This window comes from Arvicanthis niloticus, chromosome 5 (assembly GCF_011762505.2).
Source record: "Arvicanthis niloticus isolate mArvNil1 chromosome 5, mArvNil1.pat.X, whole genome shotgun sequence".
In the NCBI taxonomy this organism is placed as follows: Eukaryota; Metazoa; Chordata; class Mammalia; order Rodentia; family Muridae; genus Arvicanthis; species Arvicanthis niloticus.
In genome coordinates, this window is record NC_047662.1 from 40585450 (window position 1) to 40600823 (window position 15374).

The 15374-nt window shown below is 37.0% G+C and overlaps 1 protein-coding gene across 1 annotated transcript in view; it reads right to left on the reverse strand.

Moving 5' to 3' along the window:
- The window catches only part of Faf1 (Fas associated factor 1), a 294340-nt gene that overhangs the window by 35150 nt on the left and 243816 nt on the right, over positions 1-15374 (reverse strand). Inside the window, exon 16 of the mRNA XM_076935184.1 lies at positions 1151-1231. Within this exon, the coding sequence (XP_076791299.1) occupies positions 1151-1231 (81 nt within the window). The remainder of the gene's footprint in view (positions 1-1150; positions 1232-15374) is intronic.

A 15374-nucleotide genomic window follows, 5' to 3' on the forward strand; every position in this document is an offset into this window, starting at 1 on the left:
ATAAGAATGGAAATAAAACCAACACCACAAAACATGAACTAAGCATGATTCCTAACACTAGATCCTAGCACTCTAGAGGTAGCAGCAGGAGAATCAGAAGTACATTCATTTTTGGTTATATAGTGAATTAAAAGCCAACCCAAAATACAGAGACTGTTTCTAAAACCAAATCAAACCAAACCAACAACAACCTCCCACTCCACACAAAACCATCAGAATATTTCTTTTGCTTCCCACTTTTGATTCACTCTGCTCTCGCTCTCCCTCTTCCTCTCTCTCTCTAGCATAAATAAGAGTTTGTCTCCATGCCCTGATACTTTCTAGAGGCTTGTTCTACTGCCCATTCCTCTGTGTAGTTCACTTAGATCACCTGTAGAAAACATCCCCAGCACATTCCCATTTGCTGGCTCTTCAAAAAAGCTAGAAAGATAATTTTTTTTTCTTTCCACAGAAACATGAACATTCAAAATTCAGTGGTTCTCCGATGCTTGTAGGACACTTGCCTTAGGAGACAGAAGTCTGTGGTCTTGACTTAAATTCTAAGTGTTCTTTTGAGGGCACAAATGAATCATCAGTATTCAACCTAACAGCACATTAGTCATTCAAAAAACTTAACCATTTGGGCAGGTAAGTGACTTAGCAGGAAAGGGTGCCTGTTGCCATATCTGACAACCAGAAGTAGATTCCTGGGACCTGCATGGTGAAAGGAGACAACTGACTCTTTCAAGGTGTCCTCTGACCTCTACACTCTGGCACACACATAGAAATAAATACATGTAAAAAGCCCTGGTGGGGTCTACCATTCACTAATTGTAACATAAATAAAAGAGATACTAGGCTCATTTTGTTACAATTTTTATGATTCTGACACAACTTATTTTGTCAAAATGAATGATGATTTGAGATTTATGGGTAGATCTACTTTCTGTTAGCTGACTAGCTCTTTCAAATGAAAATTTAACATTTTTTTTAGGGTTCTAAGTGATTAAAAAGAGAGAGAGAGAGAGAGAGAGAGAGAGAGAGAGAGAGAGAGAGAAAGAGCGAGAGAGAGCAAGAGGGGAGGAAGAGGGAGAGAGAGAGGGAGAGAGAGAGAATTCAGACAACCAAAGAATTCAGTTTTATATTCCAGAAGAAATTTGACCAAACCTACCTTTGCTCTGTCAGCTTCAAGGGAAAGGCGATAGGCCTCATCTTGCTCTCTCTTCACATTTTCTCTGGCTTCACGTTCATCCTTAAATAAAAGATTCAGGTCAAGTTCCATCATTTTTTTTTTAAAGAAAAAAAAAAAGAAAAACTGTCTTATTTTCTTTTTAAATAAATGAATGAATTACAATTAAATAAGGAGCTTCTGAAGTATACAGAATAAACGAACAAGCGAGATAGACAACCTAGCTCTATTGCTTATAAACTGGCCACGTGACTGTAAGCTTCACAACACCTCTGGAAAACTTCCATTTTCTTTACAGTAAATTGAAACAATGTGAGCTACTGTGAGAATTAAATGTAGTAGCATACAAATTGTAGTAAGGCATGAAACAATTTATTTGCATAATTACAAGTTCTTTTCCCCCTGTCTCCTGGTTTGGAGATTTTTAACACTGATACTAAGGACTGAGAAGAAATTGAAAAACAAAAAATACTGAAAGCAAAATACCCTTGTTAACCTTATTTCACACAATACCACCACTAAAATTTCAGTTGTTAAGACAAACAACCTCTCTTCTTTTGGTTACTAGGTACTTCCCTACTACATTCATATTCAAATTACACAACAAACAGAGGTCATCTGTGTCAAAATCTTTTACACTATTTTGTGTGTGATCTAATTAAGCAAAGTCACACAATTTCAGAAAATTATATGCAGAATCTAGCAAAAAAAAAATATGTACATGAGGTACACTAAAACATGAAGAAAAGAGAACCAGAAAGGCTAAACATAAGAGGCTGGCTGGCCAATGAGTTCTAGAGACCCTACTTCCAACTTCCCAGCCCAGGAGCTGCAAACTGTAGTGAAGAGCGTGCTGAGGACCCACACTCAGGTGCTCATGCTTGTGAAGCACTTGCCTGACAGAGCCATAGCCATGTCCTCTTTGAATACTTTTAGCTTCTAAAGTGAGTATACTATTTGTCTACAATGAACTGTTGATTTTATATGAAATTAAAAATTAATTAACTGAAATTTTTATTTGTAAAATCCATTGGAATATCCAATATACACATACCATGCCAGGCTACATATTTAAATTTAATAAATAACTGCACACATACAACTACAAGTTTCTCTTTCAGTCACTGTTGCATTAAACTGAAAAAATACAGTCATAAATATTTGCCCACTTATGACTTTTTTTTTTTTTTTTTTTTTTTTTTGGTTTTTCGAGACAGGGTTTCTCTGTGTAGCCGTGGCTGTCCTGGAACTCACTCTGTAGACAAGGCTGGCCTTGAACTCAGAAATCCGTCTGCCTCTGCCTCCCAAGTGCTGGGATTAACCACTTATGACTTGTAATTGGAAATTTCATTTCTCTTTCCTTCCCTTTCAAATTAGCTATGTACTTTCTCAATATGGAGTGTATGTTCTGCATTCTCTAAGGTGGTTTCTCTGATTCCTAGTCAAGACTGACCTTCTCCATAAGGCCTTCTAATTCCAATATTTAGGTAATTATAAAGAGATAAATATTTTCAAAATTATCTATCTCTAGAATGCAATCAACAAGTTATAAGAATAATCTTGCTCCTTTCTACATCTGCACTATGTAAATATTTAAAATTTTAATTTGATCTTATTTTTCTTCACTTCACTTCTTTGAAGTTAGTTTTGGCTTCAGGAAATTCTGTGCTTTCCCTTTAAAGCAGTTATTAAATTGCAATTATGTATCATATATTTATTTATTTATATAGGATCCTTCCCATGACACAAAGTAAGAATCACAAAAAGGTGAGTTTGTCTATATTATATATTGCTATATTTTACATTCTCCTGGTAGTTTCTGAGTAGTGATTATTAAGTGTAGGCTAAATAAATACATGTAACAGTGCGTGGTGTGTGTGGTGTGTGTGTGTGTGTGTGTGTGTGTGTGTGTGTGTAGAGGTGCACTCATTTGTGTCAAGTGTCTTCTGCTAGTGTACTAAATCTTAGGTTTTATTTTTTTAAACTCTTCTCTCATACAATACTCAGTAGAAAGAAAAGGGTCCCAAGAGCAAACACAGTCAGAGATACCCCTACTCCCACTGTTAGAGGAACCCCAAAACCCCAAGCTAAACAACTATTACATATATGTAGAGGACCTAGCACAGGCTCATGCAGGCCCTATGACTGCCACTTCAGTGTCTGTGAGCACCTGCTTAGCTGATTCTACAGGTTGTGTTCTTCTGATGTCCTTGATTAGTTTTTGAGAGAAAGTGTTTCAAATCCTGGGCTCACTGATTTGACTAGGTTTCTTTCCAGAAGCCCATGGGATCTGCCTGTTTCTTATCTTTACTCTTGGGGTTATAGATACACACTTCTAGAATCCAACTTGAAATCCTCATACACAGTAAATACTTTACCCATGGAGTTACTTCTTCAGAGCAACACCCCACACCCCATTTCTTTCTTTGAGATGTTCTTACTATGTAGCCCTGGCTGGCCTGGATCATAATATAGATCAGGCTAGCTAGCCTCAAACTCTCAGAGCTATGCCTGCTTCTGCATCTCAAACACTGGTATTAAGGGCATGTGCTATTACACTTGATTTTTTAATTTTTATTTTTACACTGGCTTCATGTAGCCCCAGCTGGCCTCGAACAACTGATTTTATTGTCTGTACTTTGAGTACTAAGATTACAGGCATGTGCCACCAGGCCTAGCTTCTATTTTCATTTACTTATAACCTAGGGCTTCGTACATGCTAAGCACAAGATCTACCACTAAGCTACACCCTCAGCTCCAAGTGTACAATGGATAAATAATCATCTTTTTAGGATAAAGCATCAATTGTTAGCAGTGAGAAGAGGAAAAAAGGTATAGCACATATACAAAGCAGATCACCCGGTCAATGGAGTCAACTGGTTGGGCAGGACTGACCTGTTGTAATACTAAGTACATTCAACACAGAGACAAGCTACCTCAGCTGGAAACCATTTAAGCACAACTACAGTTCATAAAACAATCATTCTAAGTAAATAGTTCTGTTCTAGAACAGATCATTGCAAATATAAAAGAACATTAAATACAAGATCTGTGCCCCAGAATGTGCCATCTGTTGTAGAGGACTTCCTAAACCAACTAGTCACTGTCATGCCTGCCCTTCTCTTCTCCTTTCATTTTGCCACAAATATACATTAAGTATCAACTTTATATCTGCCATAACATTAGCACTGGGGATATGAAGAAGGCTGATAATCCACTTGTGACATGATTAACATTTTGTTAAAGAATGTACTGATCTATTGTTAAGTGTTCCAGGTTAGGTTACTCTTCTCTTGTTCCTTAAATGTTGTGTTCTGTTGCATCAGTTCTATTGCTCAAAATTATACCTGTTGTTCATATACTTTTATAAATATAAAAGGACAGATATGGCCAAAGGAGCAACATTAAAGATAGAGAATAAGAATGGGTAAATGCATGATCCTTTCTAATAAAGCTAGTGGCAGAGCTTAGTAGGGGATTCAGGACTCCTGAGTTCTTTCCCATCTTTTCCATGCTCATACCCACTCCTGACCATTGTGGCAGAAGGACTTCTTGAACACATGTGGTTCAGAAGAAATTTCACAAATTTATCATGGTCTGCTTGTGTGTTTACAGTTATTTGAACATGGGTATTATTCGTTTTGATCTTTTCTATGGATATTCAATGAACCTTTTCACCTGTCCTATTCAAAGTAACCTCTAATTTGGGGGAATTAGAGGTTATACTCTTGAGACACCCTTGATATACACATATTATCTTATAATATTAGACTTTAAAAAATCCCAGGGGTTGGGGTTAAACTTAATCTACAAATCTACTCTTATAACCTGAAGTGTGCCTCTTGGCACACTACTCCTGTGGCCATCAAATACATCCTTGTAGAGTGAACTCTAAGCTAGCCTTGGTCACAGAGTAAGACCTTGTCTCAAAAATTTAAAAAAGGAAAGAAGAAGTAAAGGAAGGAAGGAAGGAAGGAAGGAAGGAAGGGAGGGAGGGAGGGAGGAAGGGAGGGCGGGCTCATAACAATTAAGAATACTTCTATGTATCAAAAGATGCCATGGAGAAAAGACAATCTTCAAAATATAATTAATATTTACAAATCATGTATTTGATAAGAAAAAGGGCAAAGGACTAATGTAGATATCTTTAAATAACCATAAATGTCCAATAAGAATATATTTATCAGCCAGGCGGTGGTGGCGCACGCCTTTAATCCCAGCACTTGGGAGGCAGAGGCAGGCGGATTTCTGAGTTCGAGGCCAGCCTGGTCTACAGAGTGAGTTCCAGGACAGCCAGGACTACACAGAGAAACCCTGTCTCGAAAAACCAAAAAAAAAAAAAAAAAAAAAAGGAATATATTTATCCACAAACAGGTGAACATACAAATGTGATATATAAATGCGCGCGTGCACACACACACACACACGGAGTATTAATTCAATTATAAAAAGAAATGATACTATAATATAAACAAACCTTAAGGACACTATGTTAATGAAAGACAACTATGAGAGGATAAATACCATATGTTTCTGTTTACATTAGGGAAACAGAAAACCTCACACAGAGAGAATATAGAACAGAGATTTCTGTGGGGGAGCAGAGCGATTAGTTATTGGACTGGCTAGAAATGCTAGTTCAGTAGTGAAACAAGTGATCTGAACTGATATCCTGCCCTCTTCCTGATGTTAACAGAAAACAGCTGTATTAATGCATTTGTAGCAAAGTGAAGTTTCTTTAATGAGGACTGAGGTATAAAAATAAGTATTTAGAACGCAGTAAAGAATTCTGTTAGTTTAGTAAAGTAGTTTAGAGGGTTTTCCTTTAAGACCCATTACCTCACTAGCCAAGAAAAGTTGGGTAAGTTTCCAGTACCATGCATGATTTCTCTATTACCGAGTAGGCCTTTAAGTTTAATTAGAGAGGAGTTAGTTACTGCCAACTAACTACATGGGATATTTGGTTATGCTAATCATGGTTATGGTTCATAGGCATCATAGCTAGTGTCATTATTGATTGCTTCCCTTCCTTGACAGGTTGTATAGCATCTTCTAGTACTATAAAAATTAGTCCTTAGAAAGAAGGCTTTCAGGTAAGATCAAGCTTCGATTCTTGCAGTCCTTTGTCTGAAGTGTACAGTATCTTTAGCAATAGGGTCTTACATTCAATCTCTGGGAGGTAACCAATGACAACATCAATAATCTATATTGTTTTAAGAGTCTCTTGAATTCCCTTCATAATACAACTAATCAAAAAAAAAAAAAAAAAAAAAACAAATAACAACTGATGGTGGGGTACCCATAAGCAACAGATACATAGACAACACAATTCCCATTCCTATAGCTCAAGGAACATAGAAGATGAGAGGGTGGAAAGGGAGCAGAGGACCAGGAAGTTGCTGTGAAATTCTGCCCCCTTATAACAACAGGGAAGCTATATCCATGGTGCCTCAACAATATGGCTATCTAAAAAGGACCTGAACAATGACAACACAAACAGACATGCTATTGTGGAAAGACAAGGCCCCATCCCTAGATGAAGAACTAATGACTGCTGAGAGAGGGAGAATTAGTCTTCCTCTAGGGTGAGCCTTCTAATGGTTAACTAGTACAAAGTGGTCAGCCCTGAAATCATATACATAACCAGCGACACTAAGTGGACACAGCAGGTTGTATTTATATAACTGTGAACTTAAGCATATATGTAACAAGAACAATTAGGACTGACAGATGGCTCAGCAATTAGAAGCACTCCCTAATCTTCTGAAGGACCCAGTCAATTCCCAGAACCCATATGACAGCTAACAACTGCCTGTAACTCCAGTTCTAGGGGATTTTACACCCTCATAAAGACATCAAGGCATGTAAAAAATAAAATGAAAAGAAATTAAGCATAACAACTAAAGAAAAATGAGGCCAAGGATTTGAGAGTGCAAGGGTAGTATATGGAAAGGGTGGGAAGGAAAAGAAGAAGGAAATGATATAATTATATTTTAACTGAAATAACTTCAAAATCTACCTCAATCCATCCATCTATCCATCCATCCATCCATCCACATCTATCTATCTATCTATCTATCTATCTATCTATCTATCTATCTATCTATCTATCCATCTATCTACTATCTATCTATCAGAACTTAGCTTAGGTTTTTATCTACAGAGGTTTTTATCTACTCTTTATCAAAGTGTTTTCAGCATTTGAAATAGATTAGCTGCTGTCTTCATCCACTGGGATGAGTACAGAGTGAATCACATTGGTTAAGCTTTGCTTGTTTAAAAGCAATTATTTTACTAATAACTTCTTCACTCGTACTGACTAATTCCAGCCCCATGAATTTTTTTTTTACACCATCCTTCATGTGGCAAAGGCAGCTGAAATTGTCTTTCACCTCATGAACTTCAGAGGTCTGGCATTGAAGACATTTTAAAATATGACAAAAAAAGAAATAAAAGTTATCCATAATGGAAAGGGAGATATAGAACTCCCTTTATTCAGAATATAAGTCATGAAAAATTTACAAATTCTATCAAAATCAGTTAATAAGTGAGTTAGCAGGATTGCAGGATATAAGACATAAGCAAACAATTACATTTCTATATACTAGCAATAAATAACCAGAACTTACAAGTTCTGATACATACATACATACATATATGTAATGAAAAAATAAAATACATGAAATACTGTGAAAAACACACAAATGATCTGTACATCAAAGGTAGTAAAATATCATTAAGAAACTAAAGATTTGTTCAAGGACAGCCTCATCTATAGAGAGAGTTCTAGAACAGTCAAGGCTATATACAAAGAAATTCTGTCTTGATTGCCCCTATCCTCTCAAAGGAAACTCGGGATCTAAGCAAATGGAAAGAAATAATTTTCATGTATTAGAAAAATCACATTTTATTTTTATTACAATTCTCTCCAAAACTCAGTGTTTTTAATGACAATCCTCTTTAAAAGATTTATGGATTCAACATAATACCAAACAAAATAGCCGAAGAAACTAGTAAGCTCATATAGAAATCCATGGGACCTAGAACAACTGCAAAAGCTCTGAGAAAAACAGCCAGAAGACTCCTTTGACTGTCTCCAGATTTGTCATGATGCTGAAGCAAGTACATAGTATCAGTGTAAAGACAAAACAAAGGAAAAAGTGGAATTCAGATATGGACTATGTTCTATAAGCAACTGCTTTAGAAAAGGGTTGGAAGGGGTGATGCTCTAAAAGTAAGATGATCATGTGTTTTTTTTTTTTCCTTTGAGTTTGTTTATGTAGTGGATTACATTGATGGATTTCCGTATATTGAACCATCCCTGCATTTAGATGTTGAAAAAGCATTTGACAAAATTCAACATCCCTTCATGTTAAAAGTCTTGGAAAGATCAGGAATTCAAGGAATTCAAGATTCAGGAATTCAATTCATGGTATATTTTCACAGCTATTAAAAACAATGAATTCATGAGATTCTTAGGCAACTGGATGGAACTAGAAAATAATCATCCTGAGTGAGGTAACATAATCACAAAAGAACATTCATGTTATGCACTCACTGAGAAGTGGATATTAGCCCAAATGCTCGGAATACCCAAGATACAATTCACAGATCACATGAAGCTCAAGAAGAAGGAAGACCAAACTGTGGGTGCTTCAGTCCTTAGAAAGTGGAACAAAATACTCTTGGGAGCAAATAGGGAGACAAAGTGTGGAGCAGAAACTGAAGGAAATTCCATCCAAAGACTGCCCCACCTGGGGATTGATTCCATATACAATCACCAAACCCAGACACTATTGTAGATGCCAAGAAGTGCATGCTGACAGAAGTTTGATATAGCTGTCTCCTGAGAGGCTCTGCCAGAGCCTGATAAATACAGAGGCAGATACTCACCACTAACCATTGAACTGATCATGGGGTTCCCAATGGAGGAGTTAGAGAAAGAACTGAAGGAGCTGAAGGGCTTTGCAACCCCATAGGAAGAACAATAATATCACCAAGATCCAGAACTCCCAGGAACTAAACCACCAACCAAGGAGTACACATGGAGGGACCTATGGTTTCAGCTGCATATGTAGCAGAGGATGGCCTTGTCAGGCATCAATGGGAGGAGAGGCTCTTGGTCCTGTGAAGGCTTGATGCCCCAGTGTAGGGGAATTTGAGGGCAGGGCGGTAGGAGTGGGTGGGTGTGTGGGGAAACACTCTCATAGAATCAGGGGAGGGGGGATAGGATGGGGGGATGCGATAGGGAAAAGGGATAACATTTGAAATGTAAATAAAGAAAATATCCAATAAAAAAGAAAAAGAACTACTAGATATCCACATAGTTCAAATTTCAATGCATAGGCCTATCTACAGAATAATTCAAATGGGTCACAGACCTAAATGTAAGATCTGTATCAATTCTACCAGAGGAACACAGGAAAGCACAGTGACCATGTGTTAGGAGACAATTCTAAGTCTGATTCAAAAGCATGGATACATAAAAGGAAAAAAAAATGCTTAACTTAAATTTAAATATAAAAGCTTCTTGTGGCGATTTGGATAGGTTTAGCCCCCAAAGATTCATGTGTTTGAATGTTTGGCCATAGGAACTGGCACTATTAGGAGGTGTGGCCTTATTGGAGAAGGTTTGGCCTTCTTGGAGGAAGTGTGTCACTGTGTAGGTAGACTCTGAAGTCTCCTATGCTCTGGCATTACCCAGTGCAGAAGATAGTCTCCTTCTGGCTGCTTCTGGATCAAGATGTAGATGTAGAACTCTCAGCTCTTTCTTCAGCACAATGTCTGCCTGCAGGCTACCATGCTTTCTGCCACGATGATTATGGACTGAACCTCTGAAAACAGTAAGCCAGCCCAACTCAATATTGGTTGGTTGGTTGGTTTTTTAAAAGAGTTGTCTTGGACATGGTGTCTCTTCACAGAAAAAAACCAAAAAACCAAAAAAACCTCTAAGGTACTTCTGTTCTCTTAAAGACAATAAAAACTTACTTTATAAAAGGAAGTAAAATACAAGCCACAGACAGAGAGAAAAGTCTTTATATATCAGGTCAAATAAAGGATTTCGTATCTTAGGTATGTAAAGGACTCTAAAAAAAAAAAAAAAAAAAAAAAAAAAAAAGACCTAAATTTTAAAATGGTTAAGATTTTCAAAACTTTCAACAATTAAAGCATATGTAAAACAAACGAGCCACATGAAAAGATTCCTCATCTTATTAGTAAATAGAAAATGCAAACTAAAACCAGGAGATGCTACACACCCATTTGAATGTCTAAAATGAAAAACACTAGCTATACTGAGTGTTAATAAGGATATGGTGATATTGACATTTCTGCACATTGCTGGTGAGAATGCAAAATGGTTTAGCCTCTCTGGAAAACATTTTGGCATTTTATGAAAATGTTCATCATACATAAAGCATAAGACTGAGGGCTTCCAGTCATATGGTTCCAGACAAATGAGCAAGGTGCCCATACAAAAACATGTACACAAACTTTTATAGAAATTTTACGTGTGTTAGTTCCCAAATAAAATATAACCCCCAAATTATATCATTTGAAGTTACAGAATAAAAATAAAGCCTAAGAAAACTATAAACAAATAAAGTTGGGTGACTATAAAGTAAAGTTTCTTATATGACTGACTGATAGTAACTATCACAAAAGACTACCAGAGCCACAGCCTTGCAGAGTCTACTACAACCTTACATAAAAAATACTCTGCCAGCCTTGTGAGGGGTATTTGTCTACAACCTTAGCACTTGGGTGTGGGGAGCCGAAAGAAGGCGGCTATCATCCTTGCAGCCATCTTGAGCCATATACCCTGATAAGAGATTTGATTACAATAGCCTACAAGAGCTGAGCACACTCTGATAGCATCTTGGTTTAGACGCCCAGGATCTTTCCTTGGGTGTGTGAGATTAAAGGTGTGTGACTTAAGGGCGTGACTTAGAGATCAGATTTAGAGACAAGGCCTAAGGGCATGACTTAAAGGCATGACTTAGAGGCTTGGCTTAGAAGTGAGACATATAAAAGGCGAGAGGCAGACAGAAGAAAGCAACAGATTATTAGACACTCAGCAGTACAACTTGGAGTTAGTTATTAGGTAACAGATTATTAGACACTTCAAAGAGAACAACTTGGAGTAGGAATTAGGCACTTGGAAGATTAGTATGTAGTAGGCACTTGGCACTTGGAAGAAGAACTTGGAATTAGACATTAGGCACTTAGCACTTGAAAGAAGTAACTTGGAACTTGGAGGCACTAGGGACTGGGAACTAGGGACTAGGAATTCAAGATTTGGGACTTGGAGAGAAGAAGAGAGACTGAAGAATAAACGGGATTGAATCACACTCTGTCTGGTCTCCATTCCTCGAGTTCTTCCTCACTCTCTCTCTTGCTGAACCCCAACCCGCAGACTGGAGCAGCTTGGGGCAGTGCAGGCTCTAACAATTTAGCCCCCAAGGCTTTTGGCAGTGCGGGTTCCAACACTGACAGAGCAGTTCCGACATTTTGGCCCTCAAACGTGGGGCATCTCAGGCTACAACACTTGGGAAGAAGAGACAGGAGGGTGGTGCATTCAATGCCATCTTGGGTAATATAGTAAATGACCTGATCTAAAAAAACAAACCAAACTAAAAAAGATTCATAAAGATAACCAACCATTTGACACAGGACTGGCATAATCCCTATTATTAATCCTCATGGCCTAATCACATTGTTTCATTTTTTGCCTTTTGATGTTAAAACTTATCCAGGCCAAACTTACTTGGCCTATTTGAATATACCAACAGTTCACCATGATGCTATGCTATTTCCACAATAAATTGTTAATCTTAGAGACTACTTCACCAAACAACATAAAAAATTTTTTAAAAAGCAAACCAGGAAAAATGCAAATTATAAGCAGAAGTAGGAGCTTTTGTCTAAACATTTCTTACTTAGAATAGTTACTGAAACTTCTGTCATGATACTACGTGGCAATTTCTCTTACACTTTTAGGCAGTGGGTACACAAAGCCTTTAATTAGTGGTATTTGCATAAATTTCAAGCTAATCATGACTTCATCCTTGTGTTTTTAAACTCCATTGATTTAGAAACTTGAAGAAGCTGGCTCAGAACTGAGTGACTTATTCTGAAGAGAAGACCAAGCCTAAGAAGAAAGCATTGAAATGAAGGATAAATGAGACTGGCCTCATTCCCTAAACTGAAACATAAGAAAAAGAATGGAAACTTAGCTTTGTAATTGATTTTATCGAGTGGAAATTATGAAGAAGACAGTCGGTAAAGGGTTCTATCAAACTGCAGACTGAATGTCTTTTACTGGCAGTTGTCAAGCATTCACACAGTTACGTAAAATCTGCAGTGTTTATTTTCAATGACCACTGGACAAGAACTAACTCAGGCTCATCTCCTGTGTGCAGAGCTTATACTTATCACATTGCTAGTGGCTGCTGGAGGTCAGACTTTCTCTATATAGTCACAGACTGTTTTAAGATCCAAGGTGCCTAACAATGAATGAAAAATTTGAGTCTGTTACAAGTACAGTAAGTTAGCTACAAAACATATTGTAAACTAGGATCATTTGGCTATTTAACTTTTTTTTTTTTTTTAAGTAGTTAGGTAAAACTTTCAAATGTAAATTATTTTTAAATGCTGCACTATTAGTATTACTAGATGGTGCTTGGATAACTTGTGGAAAAAAACTAAGTGCCATTAAACTACATATATGAAACGATAACCATTTTATAGAAACTCCACTTTCATTTAAAAATATTGGTGTTGATAAAAATCTAACCTAAACAAAATAAATGGGAATTGTGGTATATCTACATATACGGAATACTATTCAGCAATAAGTAAATGATAATATATGTAACAATGCAGATGAATCTCAAATATATTTTGGCCAGTGAGAAAAGTTAGGCTATGGCATGATTTAATCTTTTTAAAAATTCTATAAAATACAAACAAATTCATACTGACAAAAAGAGCATCTGACTTGAGTTGGTAAAAAGGCAGGCAAGAAAGTACAGAGAAGTACAAAAAGCTTTGGGAGTGATGTGTAGTTCACAAGTTTGATTGTAGAGAAGATTTTTCTGGATATTTGTTATAACCTGTCATAGTATACTTTTTTTTAAAAAGTGATGTTTCTTTAGTGAGACTCATTTGTATGCTTTTTTTTAGATTTATACTTATGAGCAGTTTCCTGGCATATTATGTCTGTGTACCATGTGAATGCATGGTTTCTACATGTCTAGTGACTGCAGAACTCAGAAAAGGGTGTCAGATCCTCTAGAACTGGATTATGGATGCTTGTGAACATCCACATTGGTGCTAGGAATTGAACCCATGTCTTTTCCAAGAACAACAAGTGCTCTTAGCCACTGAGCCATCTCTCTAACTCCTATATATATAGAAATTTTATTTCAAATACACACACACACACACACACACACACACACACACTTACTTCCCTGGAGGTTCCTTAACAAATTAAAAATGCATCTACAAAATGATACAACTATACAATTCTTGAACACATTCCTAAAGACTTCTATATCCTATGACAGAGGAACCTGTTCATCCATGTTCATTGCTGCTCTGTTCATAATAGCTAGGAAACAGAAACAGCCTAGATGTCCTGTTAACTGATGAATGAGTAATGAAAATGTAATAGATTTACACCATGGTGTATTTTTCAGCTGTAAAGAATACAATTTTAAATTCACAGGTAAATGGATGGAGCTAGAAACAATCATATTGAATGAGTTAGTCTAGACCCAGAAAGACAAATCCCATGTTCTCTCTCATGTGTAGATATTAGTTTTAATCTTTAGATATGGGTGTTTAAGTTAGAGAACTCATTGAAGGCAGGAAACTACTAAAAGGTCATTTGCGGGGTGGTGGTGAATTTCACAGGAAGGAGATAGAAAATAGGTAATGTAAAGTCATAAGGAGAAATAATGGAACATGAAGGCTTTAATGAAGTTTTTATCATTATAATTATAGATTAGCACATCTCTCAACCTTCACAAGAAAAACTTTACAATAAATGACAATACAAAGACTGCCAACTGGTATACAAAAAACATATTTAAAAATGCAGGTAGAGAGAGTATGGGGAAGGATACTAAAGAGCTTTGAAAATGTCATATGAGAACCTACTGTAGAAGTACCCTAAGATATACATCTATTCACATATAACAGGAGTTTAAGTGAAGTAACTCTAGAATGGAGGAGAATGCTATTCCCAGGCTCATAGGCTTTCAAAACAAAAACAAACAAAAAAAGGCAATGCCAGGGACAGGTTCCTTTCTAAAAAAAAAATTCTTGGTCAGTGAGATCCCATAGGCCTCTCCCTTCAAAGATTACAGGTTACTCCCAACGTCCTTGGTTGTATCCCACAACTTCATGGTAAGATCTGTCACTGGAGATGACATTCTTGGGACATAGAACATGGAGAAATCAAGTAGTGCCAACCTAGAAGCTTCATCCCTATTGGCTAGCTTCCATCATGCTGGAAGGTGACATACATGGTATTAGGGAAGAAAATAATCAACAGTTTTATCCAGCTGTGAACTCAGAAAGCTACAATAATGACTGTCCTGGCAAGATATATCCCCTGGTACAAAAATAGCAGGGCCAATGTTATGAGAGCAACCAACAACTTCTAATGGGATGTAAATCCACTCTACAAGATGAAACTCACACATGGTATTGTTAACTGGGCCAAAATAACACTGTGTATAGGTAGGTCATAGGCCCTAGGGAAGAATCTAATACTATAAATTTGCTAAGTGGACAAAGTAATAAACTGCCCCTAAATTTTTATCTTTATAGCTATAGATTAGCACATCTCCCAATCCTCACAAGAGAAGCTTCATTTTACAACAAATGACAAAATAAAGACTGCCAACTGGTCAGTATGTAAAAAGTAAGAGACTGTGAAGTGTCCAACTCTAAATAGGACAGATATATCACACTCCCTCCACCTACAGTTCAGGCATCATTGTACAAGAGTGGGTGGAAAGATTGTAAGAGTCAGAGTTAGGGGGTGTCTGCAACAAAACAGTATTTGCTGGACATACCAGGGTCTATGAACATAAGAATTATAGCAGCTGTGACTTCTTGCTTTGCATGAGATTTAGTCAGATAAAATCTCAGTGTAGATAAGGGAAGGGCTCACTGATTCTACCCTTAGCCTCAG